Consider the following 20,022-nt stretch of genomic DNA (forward strand, 5'->3'; position numbering starts at 1 on the left):
TGTCAAGATCTTGATACAGTATTTCTTAATTTCATTGTGTCTGATTAATGAAGTGAACAATTTTCATGGCTAAATTCTATATTCACAATTAAACCCCCGGCCTAGTTTTCTACCTTTTGTTTCAGAAATCCAAGATCTCTTGCTCCTGTTAAACCATATATAGAACAATGAAAGTTCATTAAAGCGGTCTTGATAAACACAAGTAACTTGTGTGAACCCTAAATATTTTAAAAGGTTAAACTTTATTTGGAAAGTCCGCCTACAGATAGTCAAAAGATTCAAATCAAAAGATTCAACAATTCAGCTGTTTCACAAACAATGTTTTCCAGGCTTTGTTAGGTTTGGCTAAGGTATGTTCATGACATATACTATTGATAATCTGTCAAACATCTGCAGGCAAAGTGAAACAAATGAAATATTACAATACTCATTGTACCAACATCTTCAACATCTTCAAAGAAGAAATTAGAAGAATATTACGTGATGATGATTACATGATCTGTTAAGTTCATGTTTGGCTTTAGTGAAAATATTTTGCAGGAACGCAGCATTATCTTGAGCTCTCAACATTCACATGATCCCTTAAATCTTCTGCATTATTTAGTGCCTTCACCAGAAGACTTTGACAGTTTGAAACGAGCTAAACACAGAAGACCGAGCATGTTTCAAAAAAGCAAGATAAACACATCAGTCACAGTGAAAGGCTGGAGAGGAAAGTTTTTTGTCCTAATTTGGTTGTTCTGACACTTTAAAGAAGGTTGTTCCAATCTAGTGGCTGAAATAACAAAAGAGTGGCCTTTAGTTTAAGCCTGCACCCTGATCAAAGCACCTAAGGGAGACAGGGCGCTGTAAGAAAACATTAGACAAACAATCAGACCAGGTGAGATACCTGTCAGGGTGCTAGTGAAGAGTGTATTTGTAATGTGATTTTAGCAGAGATTTCTCTGAGGATTCACAGCCCACCTGCTAGGGCTGTCGCGGTGAAGTAATTTCCACCGTGGCAATATGTTGGGGGTCAGGTATGCGGTATTTTCACATTTGTCATCAATGAAGTAATTTGGTGCCATATAGCAGAGTAAGAGTGTCTGTGTCTGTCGCCTCACTGCACAGCGAGCCACTAGCAGGAGCTTCATGGTCTGAGCAAGCTAGCTGCAGCGTGCTAGTCAACAACATTGGCAAGCAAAGTGATTTTTGTAGTTTGACCGTGTCCTTTTCAGACGTAGCTATATCATTATCTTCAAGGCACCTATCAAGTCAATTTACATACCGCAGCAAAGCGCGCGCACACACGCGCCGGTGTGAAGCAGAATGGCTGTCCACAACTAATCACTGCGCTGTAGTAACGTTATAACAAAATTTCCCCAGAAAGCAACATGAAAAACAGCTGCAGGCTCCCGACACACGCCTTAGTTTGTGAGCTTCAAATGAGCCATACTGTCCAGAGTTTCTCTGGACTATCCTTCAGGATCACAATGTTAGTCCAAAATCACCGAGCGTGCTAGCCACATTAGCCGCGCAATATGCTAACGCCAAGTCAGCTAACCTTTCAAATAAACAGTAAAACAGCACAAAACACTTACAGCTTCAGAGTTTGAAGTTGGGTCACAGACAGCCCATGGAGATCCATCCTTGAACCGTTACGGAACTTTTGAAGCACTCTTTTATTAATTTAACATGCCCTGAAGTGTACAGTATGAACATTGCGGTTGTTGCAGTGCTTGCTATCCTCCACGAAAGGCTTGATCAATAGCGCGGTAGCGGTATTTTAATTTTTGCAGTTATCGCGACAGCCCTACCACCTGCTGGGCATCCCCAAAATAATGAACTGACAGACTTGTGATGTTATATTAATGCCTATTTCCTGAGCATGTAATGGGATTTCTTGCAAGCATATAAACTATAATACATGCAAAGAAATATTTAATTTGAGCAAACAAATATCTTTTTTGTACTCAAGGCATGTATTTAGGTATTTGCTAAAATCTAAATAAGTTCACAATAACCTTATGTACCAAAATTCCAGCCAATTAAAAAAGTGGAGCAGGTAGTTTCTGATTAGCTGTTTTGCCCCCCATTGGCTGGATAGTATTATTATTATTAGTAGTAGTAGTAGTAGTTTGTCTGTACTATATAGAGAGCATTAGTCCCTCCCTTCCGCTTCCGCCACATTGGACCTTATTTCGGAAAAACATTTGACCAGTAGCCGAGTCAGTGGTGAGAGGCAACACGTTTTTTGATTCCGTTTTTATTGTGCCCTGAATTACACACATGATGTTTGTAAATTTTAAAGATAATTTTGTCCATCAAGAAAGTCGCAGATTGTTGTAAAAAATAAAATTTTATTTTATGTAAAACTGCTCAAAGAACTACATCTCTCATATCGCACAATATAAGTCACCAATGTGTTAACACTGTAATGCTAGATAACGTTTATTGCTTGCTTGCTACTTGCTATGTTCAAAGGACAGATGTGTCTCACCTGATGTGTTTAATCCAATGAGTCTTGGTTCTTTCATCATATCATCTACACATGGAAGCTATTTGACGTTAGCTTCGGTAACATTAGCTTCAGTGCGTGAGAAAAAGTTTGTGGTCCTTTAGATTACATATTTTCACAGTCTGTCTTTGACGGTAGCCACAACTTTCTTGACTTGCAAAATTAGCTTTTAAATTGGGATGTAATAAAGGTTTGCTAAACAAGGTATGAAACCAAACTCCACAAACTTCCTGTTATCATTGTGCACTTATATAAGTAGTAGCAAATGCGTAAATCAATGGGTTGAGAAAAGAAAATACTTTGTTTGCTCAAATGTAATTACTGTATTCTTTTCCTGTGCTTTCAGGAATGGGGTACAAATAGAACTCCATCAGCTCACTGAAGAAACATTTAACACCTACAGATTTGTGTTTGTGCACATTGCTCACATTTTGACATCATGTCATTCAACAAGTCAAGGGCATAAAGTTTGTTGAAATGTGATCCTTGCAAACTGGTCAGACAGATGAAGTTAGAATAAATTGAGCTGGTAAATGTTTTAAACTGAGCTCTGGGAAGCCTGTTTACTTGCTTTGTTTTTATGTTTTTGTTTTTTATTCATTAAGCCAATGGGAAAACCATATTTAACATTGCTACTGTATTCTCCTCAGCCCACCCAGCGGAATATGATGAGCACAGATTAGATGGTAAGTTAGGCTAATAAGTTAATTTTACCTGCACCTTGAGTCTGCATGAGCATAAAAGATTGTAATGTATATTTGTGCTACAATATTTCCTGTGTTGCTGCTGAAAGAAAACCTCTAGGAAGTATCCCCAATGTGTCTTCAGCAATTGCAAAAAACAGCCTCACTTCATTTTGCCCATTTAAAGTTAGCTAATTGGTTTCTAATGCGTTCAGTTCTACTGAGAGTAATGAAACATGGCAAGCACATACATTACATGTCCTCTCTCTTTCTCCAATAGTGTCCACTGCAATCCTAAGAATGGAAGGGGGCCAAGTAGCATTTGCTGTCTTCGTGCCCGTCATCCTCCTCCTCATCATCATCATTGGGATCTACCTCTATTTCTCAAAGTAGGTTCGATTGATCAGTGAAGAAGGGAAAAATATTGACCTTTATATATATAACTGTCGCCTCAACTACTCTTTGTCACTGATACAATCGAAGAAAAAACAAAAATTATATGTACCAGCAATAAAGTAAATATGTGATAGATATAAATGTAAGAGGCATGCCGTAAATGCACTGCACTCTTACTGTATTCCACTGTGTGCTACCTGCAGCATCAAACAACTGACAGTTAGTGGGTGAGCATAGTCAAAGTCCATATAGGCAAGTCATGCCACTCAGCGGCCATCTTGGGAATGCCTCTGGGCAGTTATTTAGGACTAACAAGACCAGGCTCCTATCTGAATGAATAGGGAGCCGGGACACAAAAACTACATGAACAGATTAAGCAGTAAAATCTAATAAAAATCGCTGAAAAAGTTTGATGACTTTGCCACAAAGTTATGTTTAAAAAGTGTTTTTCCTGACCGGTTATACTTCTACTGCTCATGCGTACAACAGACCCTTACGTCAGTGGAACCACACGATTGGCTGAAATATGTTTCCCGCTTTGGCTGTTAACAGCAGACGGCTTTTGGCTTTTTAGTGGGAGGGGTAGGATAACTGCCATCTTTGGCATTACGGGTTTCCCCCATAGAGTTGTATTGAGGATGTGACTGAGTGGCGTGTCTCCTCTGTAAAATGTCTCTGGCATCATTAACATCAGCAAGAGTTAAAAAGGTACAGTCTACTAACTTGAAGTTAGTTGTATTCACTACATCAATGCATTATTCCAGGATGATAATGACTTCCTACAAAATATTGTTAAACATACATTTCGGTTTCTTTCACATGAATGTATTCTCTGTCTGTGCTCAGGGTTCAGAGGAAGCCAACACGGCTCTCCCCGTCCTCCAGCTTACCATATGAAAACATCACTGGGGAAAATACGTTTGACAACTCCATTTATGAGACAACAGTGAGTCCACACATGTCACACTGTGAAATCGTTTGCATATGCATGTTTTTTTGATAGGAATTTTCAACTGGGTGCAGGGTGTTCTACCCCCACCCCTCCTCCTCTGACACTAAAATCCCAAGGTTACTGTGCATCAAGTGGTTTTTGGTTATATAATTAATTAAAATTTGTTAGGGAATTTCGCCCCCTAAATTTTCCTAGTATCTTCAATCAAGTCCAATTGCCCTTTGTTTTAACTAAGGCTCCTTGGATAATGATGACCTGGATGACTGAGAAATTTCACAGATACCACTAATGTAAAATATGTGGTTAGGTTTAATTAATAACCATAACCTGACACAGATATCAGGGTATGGTTAGGATTCTGCGTTGTTCTCCAATGATGCGGCCCTGTCTTGTTGAAGGGTGCTGTGTCAAAATCCAGTTTCAAGATTGACTATATTACTTTATAATGTGTTCACTAAATAAAGTTCCTAAATAAAGTTGTGTTTAATCAAATTACCACAGCTAACTGACACACAGTGAACCTGGGGCCATGCTGAGTCTGTTGTGTGCTTTGTACTTGGTGAGAAAATTGGCTACATACACAATGCAGAGAGGGCACCGAAACTGGAAGGGTTAATAGGTGCACAACAGAATTCTCCAGCTCTGGGGCATTTGATAATTTAGCCTTGGTGCCCAGCAGAAAGCTTATTTTGCTGTCAGAACAACTGCTTTTTAGTTGTGGAAATTCTCCAGTGTTTGAGATTTTCACATGTGTACCAAAATCCCCATGAGACAGAGGGAGGAAAAGAGGCAGCAAGAAGGACCAGCAACAGTAGCATTTAGCTCTGTGAAAGTCTCATTTGAGACAGTAAATCTGCTTATAGCTTAGACATTTTATTACTATAACACTAAAATATCCAGGACTTAAATTCCAAGATAAAATGTTTGAGGAGGAGCACAGTAATGACACATGCCTTTTGTAGACACATGTACATCAATCTTTTGTGTTATTGTGTGATTTTGGTGTTTTGAAAGGGTGAAAAATGCCAAAGTCACAGAATAACACAAACAAATTACTGATTGAGGCAGCGGTAGACCAGAGAGGTATAATTACTGTTTCTGTCAATGGAGTCTGGTAGGTTTGATGAGAGCGATATAGCGACTGTTTCTAGTTAAACAAAAATAATCTTACTCTTTAAAAAAAAGGTCTGACTCTGTAGGCATTCTTTACATAATGTTTTCAGACACAGATATGAATAACCTGAGTCGGTCAGTGGCAAAAACAAGCAATAAGGGGACGTACTCGCAAGGATTCCGTCCCAGCCCATGTTTACTGTTAAGAAAATGTTGTAATGAAAATGTAAAAATGCTGAAAATGTGTCTTCATGCACAAAAACATGGGGGTCCATGTTGAAAAATACCTAAGTTACCCTCTTGTACTATAGTATATAGTATAATCATTAATAAGATACAGCGTCATTCCAACCAATGACATTCTTTCTGTGATGAGTTTCTTTTTCTTCTTCCATGCTGGCAATCCTGAAGAACAATGAAGTGAGTTAGTCCAATCCTGAATGCTGAGACGTGAGAAACAGTACATATTGAAAGGAACTGCATAAACTATCAAGTGTCATGGTCTTTGGTCTTTTCATGGGAATGTGTTGACACAAAGAAAACACAACAATAGCCTTATTACCTAATTTAATTTTGAAAATTAAAGTCTCAGTCACTTCCGGTGTTTTACTGCTTGTTTGAAAGAAAATAGGACACATGTCCTTCATATTCTATATTTCTGATTAAATTTTATTGCAGCAATTCATAGTACACCCTATTTTTTTAATTCAAATAAAAGTCAGTGATCATTGTATGTATGTTTACACAGTCCCCATCTTATCAACACTGTCTTGTTGCTGCTGTTTACATTGTCCGAGATGCAAATTTAAAAAACGCAAAATGTGTATAGGTAAATAACTGTATATATTATTTTAGTTTATTCTATTATGCAGTTAAATATTTATATATGTTTTATGTGTATGTAGCTACAAGTTACATTTCATTGTGCAACTCTATCTTGTAAAATGACAAATAAATGACCTTGATTTCTTGGACATCAGTATTCCCCTTTTGAGACCTCTGACAATAGTGTATCATGCTGTGCGTACCATTGTAGCTTGCAGTATTGACAGTTGCCCCAATACATTGTCATAGACATTGTTTCCAACATGGTTTTAATGAGCATGAATCTCCCTCACAAAATGAGTAATAGGTCAATTTCAACAGAATTTAATTCACTAGAATGTAAATTAGGTTTGGTTGTCTGATGGTAGTCTGTTTTGGAGTTAAAGACAACGTTAGTCAACCGTCTCCCTGTAACCTCATGTTTCCATTCTCTTCACAGGAAACAAGAGAATACGAGGTTTCAATCTGAAGACGCCAGCATGTGTGTTTCAGTATGGACAAATAATAAGCCTGCTGGCCTTTTCAATGTCTGTCACAATCACACCTTTGGTGACTTCCTTGACACCCCCACCCTGTTCTCTGAATATGAGCCTCCCTTTATTTACCCAACAGAGGACACCACACCACCCCTGGAAAGGCTGGGCCACCGGATTATTTTTCTAGCTCTTCAACAGTAACGGTTCAGCAGCAGCAGTCTGTACAGTTTTTAATCCTGTGCTCACATCCTGAGGACTTTCAGAGCTACGCACCATCTCAGAAAGCAGAGGGAATCAATGCTAAGATAGTACCATTAAGTGCACATAACACATGTTATGTACATTATACACTGTATGTCTCTTGCCGCAATTTAAAGAATCATGCTTATGGATTTTTGGGATGTCTAATAAGAGTAAGATCTTACAAATGTACAACAACTGCATTTGCTTTCATCAGTATGACCAAAAATGTTGCTCTTTGAATTGATGCAACCTTCTGAGATAATAAATCAGAATGTGCCTTAAATAAAAGGCTCTTAAATACTGGAGTGAGATGAGAAGTTTGATTTATTCTCATGTCTGTATGTTAAAGGAGACCTACTATGCTTTTCCATATTTTATGACTTATCTACAATGTTACAATGTTGGATGTTCATGTTAAACATGGCCAAAGCTTCAAAAAATGAGGTTCAAGTATTTAAAAGCAAAAACCTCAGATTTCCTCCTGTTCTGAACGCTCTGTTTTGAACTGCTTTTTCTACCAAGAGCTCCATTCTACATAATACGGAGCCAGAAGGAGCTGGTGTTCCATATATGGGCATAGCAACAGCCCAGCAACGGTTCTGCCCAGCAACAACAGCCTGGTAACATGCTTCAGGTCTTGGCCAATCAGAAGACAGTGTGCTTTGAGAGGAGGGGCCTTACACACACCGGATTATTTGCAGCTTGTATCACACAGAGGCTGAAATGAAGCCCTACATGAAGAATAAGAATAGTATAAGAAAATAAAATATTTTTTGGAACTTTGAATCATGCAAAGCTGCCATACAGGAATCACAGAACTACAATATGGGACTGGAAAAGCAGTTTAATAGGTCTCCTTAAATTACGCAGCTGGACATGGCTAGCCTAGCTTAGCATAAACACTGAAAGCAGGAAACATAGAGCATAGTTCAAAAACACCTACACCTTTGGTCGGTTAAAATACATGCTGTGTCTTGTTAAATTGTACTTGAGCATAACAATTGTTTAGCCAAACACTATGCAAATGAGGGCGCCACGTAGTGATTTGCAGAGTAACTGACAATATAGTGGCTCAGGAGCGTGAGCGTGTCGTTCAGTAACGTGAAGGCTGATGGTTTGATCCCCGGCTCCTGCAGCCTGCATGTTGAAGTCTCCTTGAGCAAGATGTTGAACCTAAATAGGTGTGTGAATGTTGCCTGTTGAACCTTGCATACTATACCAGAGGCTACCTTATAGACCCTAATGTAAGTACCAGATGTAAAGAATGCCTGCAGAGAACAAGATCATTATTATAGTTTTTGATGTTCCTTTCTTCAAGATTATAGATACAGAAATTAAGCCCTGCTTGAAGCAAAGTCATGCAAACTGTTGGAGAATATTGTAGGTTATTTACCATGTTTAATATCAAACAGGCTACATATTAGCTTGCTAAGGCAATGTTGCACAATTCGTTTGCTTCGAGTGGGTAAAGGTGTTGGTAGTGTTTTTCTTTACATTTTGAACACAGCCATGCTAGCTGTTTTCCCCTGCTTCCAGTGTTTATGCTAAGCTAGGCTAACCCCACCCTGACTTCAGCCCTGTACTTAACACACACTTAAAATTGGTATCGGTCTTCCCATCTCAATCTCAGAAAGACAACCATAAATATATGGAAATAATCATATTTCCCAGAATGTTGAACCCTTTCTTTAAAAGCAGTGTTAACATATAAATTAAGATTATAAATAAATAAGCGTTACCCCATAAACAACATCCATTTCCCATGAGGATCATTAAAGATGGGGATCATCATTTCAGGTTATATTTTAGAAGGCAAATTTCATACATTCATATGTAACATGCAGAATTAAATACAAATATATTTTGATTTCTCCTGAGTTTATCAGCATCAGTTTAGCATTACAAATTGAATTTAATACTTTTAATGACAACCCATGTGTTAAACTTTCTATGAAGCAAAAGGAAAATGCACACTGAGGTAAACTGTTTCCATATTTCCATTGCCTGTTTGCCAGTTGTGTCAAAATTTGGATCATTGCTGCCGTTCAAACATAAAATATATATTGTCCTATGATAATATGTATCCATGCAAGCTGGTGTGGCAGCAATGATGATAATCAACCTATTTTTGATTCATTGTACATAAAGTACTGATTAAGCTACTTCACAAACATCTTCAATAAAGGTTATTGTTCAGAAAAAAAGTGTCTGATTTGCTAAATCACTGGTCTCCTTGTTTGGATTGTAGCTCAATGAATGGTTGGTGTCCATTTGATTGTGTAAGGCTATTAGTATTGCAAAAATTCCAATTTGTTATGCTTATGGTATGTACACTCTCCAGCCACTTTATTAGGTGCACCTGTTCAAATGCTTGTTAACACAAATAGCTATTCAGCCAATCACATGGCAGCAACTCAGTGCATTTAGGCATGTAGACGTGGTCAAGACAACTTGCGGGGTTTACAGAGAATGGTCCGAAAAAGAGAAAATATCCAGTGAGCGGCAGTTGTGTGGATGAAAATGCCTTGTTGATGTCAGAGGTCAGAAGAGAATGGGCAGACTGGTTCGAGATGACAGAAAGGCAACAGTACCTCAAATAACCACTCGTTACAACCAAGGTATGCAGAATACCATCTCTGAATGCACAACACGTCCAACCTTGAAGCAGATGGGCTGAAACCGGGTGCCACTCCTGTCAGCTAAAAACAGGAAACTGAGGCTACAATGATGAGTCACGATTTCAGCTGTGACATTCAGATGGTAGGGTCAGAATTTGGCATTAACAGCATGAAAGCATGGATCCATCCTGCCATGTATCAATGGTTCAGGCTGGTGGCGGTGGTGTAATAGTGTGGGGAATATTTTCTTGGCACACATTGGGCCCCTTAATACGAATTGAGCATCGTTTAAAGAGGTCATATTATGCTGTTTGGCTTTTCCCCTTTCCTTTATTGAGTTATTTACCTTTTTTGTGCATGTAACAGGTTTGCAAAGTGAAAAAGCCCAAAGTCCAGCCCAAAGGGAGTTCCCATCTCCCACAGAAAACTGTGCTCTGAAGTGCCTGAAAACACTTCGATTGTAGTCCAGTCCTTTCCTTTTGTTCTTTGTGACGGCATAATACCACCTCTTTAAAACGATATGGATGGTTATGGATGAAAGATATATTTGTTACAGATTAATAACTCACCACTCTGAAACTCTTGCTCCAGTCCATGTTTCTGAGCTGGTAAGGGGAACATATATTGCTGAACCAAAGCCATGTTTACCGCTTTTCAGGACCCGCCCTACTCTGCTTCTGATTGGCTAGTAGTCCTTAACTAGGAACTGCACATGTGCAACTCCCAAAAAAGATCTTGAAGAGGTAAGATTCATCACTCTATAGCTAAAACAAAGCAACACACAGGGTGAAAAGAGGAGCTGCAGCAATGTGCTGACAAAAAATATGGTGTTTTTTGAAAATGAAACCATGTAAACCTGTTCTGGTACAACCCCTAAATAAGATTTTGCACCTGAAAATGAGCACAATATGATGTCTTTAAACACGACAGCCTCCCTGAGTATTGTTGCTGACCATGTTCATCTCTTTATAACCACAGTGTACCCATCTTCTGATGGCTACCTACAGCAGGATAATGCACCATGTCACAAAGCTCAGATCATCTCAAGTTGGTTTCTTGAACATGACAAAGAGTTCCCTGGACTCCAATGGCCTCTACGGTCACCAGATCTCAATCCAATAGAGCACCTTCGAGAAGTGGTGGAACGGGAGATTCACATCATGGATGTGCAGCCGACAAATCTGCAGCAACTGTGTGATGCTATCATGTCAATATGGGCCAAATTCTCTGAGGGGTGTTTCCAACACCTTGATGAAAGTATGCCATTTACACTCACCGTCCCCTTTATTAGCAATACAGGGGCCAGTGAGTGTAGAATCAGTGACATAAGTGATCTATTGATGAAATTAGTTATCGGAAATTTAGTTTGTAAGACACAATTTAGAACAGAATGGCTTGAGATTGAACATGACTACAGTTGAAATTAACTTTTAATTATAAAAGTCAGTGTTTGTGATTGCAATTGTTTTCTGAACTAATTCCTTAAACACTAATGATCAATAGAAGACACTCTACCTGACAAATTAGGTAATAAAATCAAATCAAAAACTTTTAATACAGACTCAGGGTCAAGATCTTACCCACAGAAATTCATACACACATACATACGTTATGGTTATGGAGAAGTCATTAGCCTAGGGGTTCACATACTTTTTCCCTGCACTGTGAATGTTTACACAGTGTGTTCAATAAAAACATGAAAACATTGTTTGTGTGGTAGTAGTTTAAGCAGACTGTGTTTTACTATTGCTGTGACTTACAGAATCTCACAAAAGTGACTGAAGAAATGACACTTTGCTACAATGTAAAGTAGTGAGTGTACAACTTGTATAACAGTGTAAATTTGCTGTCCACTCAAATAACACATCACACAGCCATTAATGTCTAAACCGCTGGCAATAAAAGTGAGTACAACCCAAAGTGAAAATGTCCAAATTTGGCCCAAAGTGTCAATATTTTGTGTGGCTACCATTGTTTCAAGCACTGCCTTAATGTCCACCAAAGCATTTTTTACGGAGGCCAGTGTCTTTTTTCAGTTCACTGCAATGGGAGCGCCGCTATGAAGGACTGATACTGACAAATTCAGAAATAAATACAGAAATAAATAAATGCTCAATAAATAAATAAGCATCCGATCAAAAAAATAAAATAAATAAATAAATGTAGGCAGTAATTAAATTATACAAGGAGACATAAATGTATATATCTATTTAATAAGCTTCTTCACTTATTCACCGTTGTAATAATCACCTTATTTATTTATTTTCCGTTGTAATCTTCAACTTTATTTATTAATTACTTATTTTGTAAATGTTTTTATTTATGTGTGTGTTTTAATATTTTTGTCTGTTTTAATCTTGCATTGCATTTTCTACCCTATTTATTTCAGGACTCACCTGAGTCAGCCCTAACTATAAGCTTTATCAAAGAGGAAAGTCTTAAGCCTACTCTTAAATGTGGAGATGGTGTCTGCCTCCTGAACCCAAACTGGAACCTGGTTCCACAGGAGAGGAGCTTGATAGCTGAACGCTCTGGCTCCTAGTCTACTTTTGGAGACTCTAGGAACCACAAGTAACCCTGCATTCTGGGAGCGCAGTGCTCTGGTGGGGTAGTAAGGTACTATGAGCTCTTTAAGATAAGATGGTGCCTGACCATTAAGAGCTTTGTAGGTAAGAAGAATGATTTTAAATTCTATTCTGGATTTTACTGGAAGCCAATGCAGAGAAGCTAAGACAGGAGAAATGTGATCTCTTTTCCTGGTTCCTGTCAGAACACGTGCTGCAGCATTCTGGATCAGCTGAAGAGTCTTAATGGACTTTTTCGAGCAGCCTGATAATAAGGAATTGCAGTAATCCAGCCTAGAAGTAACAAATGCATGGACTAGTTTTTCTGCATCATTTGTAGACAGGATGTTCCTGATTTTCGCAATATTACGTAGGTGGAAAAAGGCGGTCCTTGAAATTTGCTTAATGTGAGACTTACACGACATGTCCTGATCAAAGATAACTCCAAGATTCCTCACAGTGGTGCTAGAGGCCAGGGCGATGCCATCAAGGGAAACTATATCTTTGCAATTTTCGTAAAGAGAAGGGAGTTCCCCGGTGTCATGGCAAAATTCCCAACCTGGCTGTCTCCATCTGGCCATCTAATCATCCCCCGTAGTAATTAGCTCAATGTTTCCCTCCCTCTCTGCCTCAAGCTGATGTGTGGTGAGCGTTCTGGCGCTAAATGGCCGCCGTTCATCACCCAGGCGGGTGCTACACATTGGTGGTGGTTGAGGTGAGGCCCCCCCACTTCATTGTGAAGCGTTTTGAGTTTCAATGATAAAGCGCCATATAAATGTAATGCATTATTATTATTCTTAGATAATGCGTCATGGAGGTGCTTAGGCCCTAGAACAATAACTTCAGTTTTATCTGAGTTTAACATTAGAAAATTACAGGTCATCCAGGTTTTAACATCCTGAAGGCACATTTGAAGTTTAGCTAACTGATGAGTTTCATCTGGCTTGATCGATAGATATAACTGAGTATCATCTGTATAACAATGAAGGTTTATGGAATGTTTCCTGATAATATTGCCTAAAGGAAGCATATATAAAGTGAAGAGGATTGGTCCGAGGACAGATCCTTGTGGAACTCCATGACTAACTTTGGCATGCATGGAGGACTCATCGTTAACATGTACAAACTGAAATCGATCTGATAAATAGGACTTAAACCAGCTTAGAGCGATTCCTTTAATGCCAATGAAATATTCCAGTCTCTGCAATATGATCTGATGGTCAATGGTATCAAATGCAGCACTAAGATCTAATAAAACCAGTACAGAGACAAGTCCTTTGTCTGATGCAATAAGGAGGTCGTTAGTAATTTTCACCAGTGCTGTCTCTGTGCTATGATAAACTGTAAATCCTGACTGAAAATCCTTAAATAAACTATTGCTATGTAGAAAGTCACACAGCTGTTTAGCAACTGCTTTCTCCAGGACCTTAGAGAGAAATGGAAGGTTAGATATAGGTCTATAGTTGGCTAAAGGTTGGACTTTTTCAAAAGAGGTTTAATTACCGATACTTTAAAGTACTGTGGTACATAGCCTGTTGATAAAGACAGATATATCATATCTAGAAGTGCTGACTAAGGGTAAAACTTCTTTAAGCAGCCTAGTCGGGATGGGGTCTCAGAGGCAGGTTGATGGTTTAGATGAAGAAATTGTTGAAGTTAGTTGGTAAAGACAGCTGTTTCTAAGGTTCCTGAGTTTGGAGATAAGTCGGTGCCAGTTGAGGGCAGGTCTTGGTGAATTTTGTTTCTAATAGTTAGAATTTTATCATTAAAGAAGCTCATGAAGTCGTAACTACTGAGAGCTATGGGAATACTTGGCTCAATAGAGCTGTGACTCTCTGTCAGCCTGGCTACAGTGCTGAAAAGAAACCTGGGGTTGTTCCTATTTTCCTCTATTAATGACGAGTAGTACGCTGCTCTAGCATTACGGAGGGCCTTCCTATAAGTTTTAAGACTATCTTGCCAAATGAAACGAGAATTTTCCAGTTTGGTGGAACGCCAATTCCTCTCAAGTTTCCACGATATTTGCTTTAATTTGCGAGTTTCAGTATTATACCATGGAGCTAACCATCTTTGTTTTATTATTTTCTTTTTTAGAGGGGCTACAGAGTCGAGTGTCATTTGCAGCGAGCCTGCAGCACTATCAACAAGATGATCGATTTGGGAGGGACTGAAATTAGCATAGGAGTGCCAAAACTTTGTGACTTCATAATGAATTTAGAGCTGATGCAATCGCATCCTTAAATTCAGTAAAATTAGATAGCCTACTTGTAGCAAATCGCCTCCATGCATATTATGTTTCATAGCAACCAGAGCATCTCAGCTGAAAAAAACGCTGTACCTCCAAAGCACACCCTAGTGCTCCCAGCTAGGCGTTCTCAGAACAGCAGGTGGTATTTACAGCTGCTAAAAAACGCTTGTCCGAGAGGGCCTTAACCCTCTTGGACATGGAGTTCACCAGAGTGTCACAGGTTGACACTGGAGTGCTCAATAGGGTTTAGGTCTGGAGACATGCTTGGCCAGTCCATCACCTTTACCCTCAGCTTCTTCATGCTCTGCTTCAGTATGTCACAGTACATGTTGACATTCATGGTTCCCTCAATCAACTGTAGCTAACCCAGTGCCGGCAGCACTCATGCAGTCCTAGACCACGACACTCCCACCACCATGCTTGACTGTTGGCAAAACACACATCTTTGTACTCCTCACCTCGTTGCTGCCACACACGCTTGACATCATCTGAACAAAATAAATTTATCTTGGTCTCATCAGACCAACTTCTTTGGTCGACCATGGCGAGGTCCGTTCTGAGTCTCACCTCATGGCAAAGAGTTCTTTGCCATGAGGTGGTGTGAGAGCGATAACACCAAATTTAACACACCTTCTCCCCATTCACACCTGAGACCTTGTAACACTAAGAAGTCACATGACACCGGGAAGGGTAAATGGCAAATTGGACCCAATTTGGACATTTTCACTTAGGGGTGTACTCACTTTTGTTGCCAGCGGTTTAAACATTAATGATTGCGTGATTATTGTGTTATTTTGAGGGGACAGCAAATTTAAACAAATTTGATAACTTGCTTTTATACTTGAAGTAAATTTCATGAATTCTCAGCACTTTGAGAAGCTTGAAGAACAGGCCCAGTTCACATTTTATGTGTGTACAATTTATGCAGAAATCCAGGTAATTCCAAAGGGTTCACATACAACCAGAAGGCAGCATCTTAAATTCTGCATGAAGGGGGTAAGAACTATCAGACATGATGGATTCTGCCTTTTTAAGCACATGTCTATTGTACAGTTCAGTTAGCTTTATCTGCTGAATCCCGATGACTTTGCTGCTAATTTTATTTACCATTGCTAATGTGTTCCATTTTAAACTAAGAGAAGCATACAAGCAAATACATGAAAAAGTAAAGACGAACTCAAAAGATTTATTAAACAATGATATATGATACAATGATTTTCTATGTAAGGCATGACTTCCATTGTTCCCCAAAAAAGAAAAAGAAAGAAAATCAGTAAGCAAAAACATCCCATGGTATTAATTAAAGTAATCCATCATGTTTACTTGTACAACACAATAATTGCAGTCATACTAAAGTAATTCATTTTAGCTAGAATTGAATGCGAAGTGATCTCTGCCTCCAGAAAATAAATCAGTAACATTGTGCAGTAATGAAGAAGGGGAAATAGTCCCATTAAAGGTGATAATTAGCTGTGTAATGAAGTCATGACATGAAGAAACTGCAATGCGTCTGCTGTTCAACATGATGAATTATGTTTGTCACGGCAGCAGTATATCTCTGAGCAGGCTTTAATGGCTTTTTTTTTTTTTAAACAGTGGAAGCCTGAGAGTACAGGCATGTAAACCTGCAGCAGAACACCCAACTTTGGTCCTTATAAACAGGATTTTTAACATGAACTATCCTAGAAATCTAAGTGCTGATGTGCAGGTAAACATCAATGCCTGTCACACAGAGCATGGTTGGGAGCACTTTATAAACATCTCACATTATCATCTCCGAATAAAATGATTAGCTAAGTATATAAAAGGAAAATATGCCCTTTATCCCTTGGGCAGTCATAAAGTCTGGGCAATGAATTGGTGACACTTTTGACTCAAAGGCCAAGGTCACTGTGACCTCAAAATGACCTTGACAAACATTTTTTAACCATAACTCAAGAATTGATGCTGTAGGTCAAAAATGGACACAGACATTTAATGGAATACTACGATGAAGTGATGAAATTTTTTACCCAAACAGTCAGCTTCACTGTGACACCATTTTAGCCATTATTCAGTTCTATTATTCAGTTTTATTTATATAATAGCCGATTCATAACAGAATCTCTTATCTCAATGCACTTTTCATAAAGGGCAGGTGTAGACCATACACTGTGTAATATTACAAACCATCAGCGAGAGAGAGGGGGGGGGGGGGGGACACACACAGCAGCACAGTGCAAGATCCACATAGAGATGTAAAACATTAGTACTGGTAGTGGTAATAATATAAACCTCAATAAATGTAATAATAGTAATAATGATTGCAGTAATAATGATAATAAATAAAAGGACTAATAATAAATATAGCTGCAAGTGGCAATGATCGGGGTCCCAGCAGACTTTGAAAAATGCAAAATACACAGAGCAGATGAAAGATCAAGCGGTTTTTAAGATTACATTTTTGTGACATTTGAACACCGAGCAAACATGACAATGTTGTGCATACTGTACAAACTACAGCAATATATTGAATACCTGCTGATTCATGGTTTGACCGATCCTAAAACCTTTTGATATACTTGATAACTGTCATCTAGAGAATGTCAATTTAGGTAGCATTAGAACTGGTGGAGATCCATCCATCCATCGTCAACCGCTTATCCTGCATACAGGGTCGCGGGGGGCTGGAGCCAATCCCAGCTTACATTGGCCGAATGGCGGCGTACACCCTGGACAGGTCGCCAGTCCATCACAGGGCCACACACTGGTGGAGATATCGATGTTAATTTAGCATATTTTTAAAACTATAGAGTGACATACTTCTGAACTGACCGTAATAATAATATATATAATGCACGATGATTCACAGGGACCTCTCCCACCTGCAAATGAGTTCAAAGCAAGGACTTTGAGCGTGATCATGGAGGGGACTGTCGCTGTTCAAAACACTAGAAAACCTCAATAAACCGTCCAAATCTTCATGTTGTCTGTCTGATTTGTGCCACGGTCGGTTTAAATGTGTTCTTACTTTCATATTGAGGTTTATTGAGGTTTTCTAGTGTTTTGAACAGCGACAGTCCCATAGCAAAAATTTATATTTGAGATTTTGAGAGAGATTTTATTTCTCAAATATAATTTTCAAAATTTTTATTTTATATTTTTTTATGTTCTATGAGAAAATACTTTCTCTCAAAACTTTTTTTAGTCTCAAATATTATTATTTTTTGCTATTGGTATGAAAACTTTTTCTCTCATGAAATGCTTTTTTGCTATCAGTATGATAACTTTTTCTCTCAAACTTTTTTTTTTCTCTCAGATCATTTATTTTCTCGCATGTAATAAAGACACAATTCTAGCTCCATACACCTTGAGGTCACCTGCCAATACTGAAGTAATTTGGTCCTACAGTTTTTGCGGCATGAACAGATTTAGCAGGGAGGAAGATGTGGTCAGACACTGAATAGGTGACACTTTTGACTCAAAAGGTCATTGTGACCTCAAAATAGCTTTTTACACATAATTTAAGAATGAATTGGGCAATTCCAGATTTAATTTAATTTCATGTTTATTTTACGGGCACATAGAGAACATATAGCGCACCTAGCCAATAGTGATCGAGAGAGTTTCACCTACAGCTCATAGGGAGGCTTTGTCTCTAAAAATGGAGAACCAGGAAAAAACAAAAGCACCACATGTTGTGTAGCTACACACTATAAGAATCCACCTTTACATAGTAAGCAAGTACATCTGTACCTATTTAACCAATACATTTATGATAATCCTTCATTAATCAGTTCAGCAATGTATATTCACTGGAATCATACATGTAGTAAGTTCTGACCTGCTGTGTGGGGCTCATGTGCGGGACATAGGTCTGTGAAGGCTAATCACACTGATAGTTTTGGATAAAAATCAATTAAAGCCAACATAAGAATATCTGACTATGTCCATTTTTAGGTTTCTACATACACATTTACTGAAGCAAACTTTCTGGAGATGATCATAAAACTATAAAATGAAATGGTGGGAAGCCATTTGACCAACTACTCTAACAGAACAGATCACTGCCTCCCTCTGCTGGCAAGGGCTACAAATTACCCATCATCCATGAGTAGGGACCTATGGTAGGGACCATTTGAAACAGCCAGGCATAACATTTTTTCTTTTCCCTATGGTCTCCATTATCTGGAATAGTTTTGCGGCCCACCAAGAATTGGATGTTTGTTTTCTGATTAGCGGGAAGACTGAAAATGATGAATGCCACGTTATTATTTATCATCTGACAGATGTTTTGTTAGACTTTGTCCCAATTTCTGAAAAATGTATGTATAATATATACAACAGACCTGTTACAAGGTGGTAAGATCTTGGGATGGCCCCTGTTGCTATTGGTTCTGCAGTGTTGTTACTGGTTCACATCACCCTGATCAATGCCATCTGGAAAAACCTAGGCTCCATGTTTCCAGCTACTCTTTCCCCCACATGCACCCATTTGGTTATGCGGTGGTGTCAGTCCTCTTTGTTTTCCTTTCTTTTATTACAAAGAATAGATAACCTTACAGTCATACCCTCATGCACACAATTCAGAGCTGTTTTGCAAGTTGCAAGTAAATCCCTATGCTCAATAACTTGTGCCCAACAATCTATCTCCCATTTGCATATGTTTTTTAGTATGTCGATAACAGACTCAGGAGACAGAATCTGTACTGCTAGAAATGGTGGTGGTGGCAGTAGTTATGGTGGTAGCAGTAGCTGTAGTCAGGTCTAGCCTAAGCTGACCAATGTGCTGTACAAAAAAGAACATTAAAATATTAAGTACAAAGTAAGGACCACAAAGTGAAACATACCAGGAACAACAATAAACAACAAAGAACAATATACAGAGTTGTAGGCATAACAACCAATTAATAACAATAGTACTAACAGAAGTAATAATAGTACTAATAGTTGTGGAATGATTTGTAGTACTAATACTTGCCCTATTATTATTAGCAATATTGTTTTTTTATACAGACACAGTAGTAGTAGTGCTAGCAGTTGTAAAAACAGTAAGCCTACTACTGACATAAGTAGCTGTGCTAATGCAACAGTGAAAATGGTCATTTTAGGACTAGCAACACTAGTAGAAGTGCGAGCTACAGGGAACATGGGTAGTAATTTAATTGTAAAGCTAACAGCGGACTTTTAAAGATTTATCAGTACCGTTCGTTAGGAATAGGGCTATGGATACAAGCAGCCGTTCATTTTGCTCTCAGTAGCAGCAGTATGGAGAAAGCAGTAATGGCTAGTAGCAGAAGTAGACTGTGACAGGGATAGTGACGGGTTTATATATTAGTATAATAATTATAGTACATTTGTAGTAGCCGGATAGAATGTACACGCTTCTTGTTACATGGTATGTATCCTCGTTATCTATATCCGTTCC

The 20,022-nt window shown here is 38.6% G+C and overlaps 1 protein-coding gene and 1 long non-coding RNA gene across 4 annotated transcripts in view; one reads left to right on the top strand and one right to left on the bottom strand.

The window, feature by feature from the left end:
* Positions 1-7,499, top strand: part of sez6b (seizure related 6 homolog b) — a 225,338-nt gene extending 217,839 nt beyond the window's left edge. For 2 of the 3 annotated variants that reach the window (XM_038694227.1, XM_038694229.1), the window contains exons 14-18: positions 3,148-3,183; positions 3,461-3,569; positions 4,423-4,522; positions 6,053-6,061; positions 6,906-7,499. In XM_038694227.1, the coding sequence (XP_038550155.1) occupies positions 3,148-3,183; positions 3,461-3,569; positions 4,423-4,522; positions 6,053-6,061; positions 6,906-6,935 (284 nt within the window). In that variant the 3' untranslated portion in view covers positions 6,936-7,499. The remainder of the gene's footprint in view (positions 1-3,147; positions 3,184-3,460; positions 3,570-4,422; positions 4,523-6,052; positions 6,062-6,905) is intronic. The other variant, XM_038694228.1, reaches the window with a different exon arrangement.
* A 10,645-nt stretch (positions 7,500-18,144) lies between these two features.
* LOC119882923 lies at positions 18,145-19,927 on the bottom strand. Its single transcript, XR_005440568.1, has 2 exons — positions 19,800-19,927; positions 18,145-19,383 (listed from the first exon to the last, which is right to left on the bottom strand). It is a non-coding gene; the product is annotated as an uncharacterized LOC119882923 (long non-coding RNA).
* Positions 19,928-20,022: the final 95 nt, after the last annotated feature.

The sequence above is a fragment of the Micropterus salmoides genome, unplaced genomic scaffold (assembly GCF_014851395.1).
Source record: "Micropterus salmoides isolate LMB-PRFRI ecotype aquatic unplaced genomic scaffold, ASM1485139v1 Ms_hic_scaffold_3, whole genome shotgun sequence".
NCBI classification, from domain to species: Eukaryota; Metazoa; Chordata; class Actinopteri; order Centrarchiformes; family Centrarchidae; genus Micropterus; species Micropterus salmoides.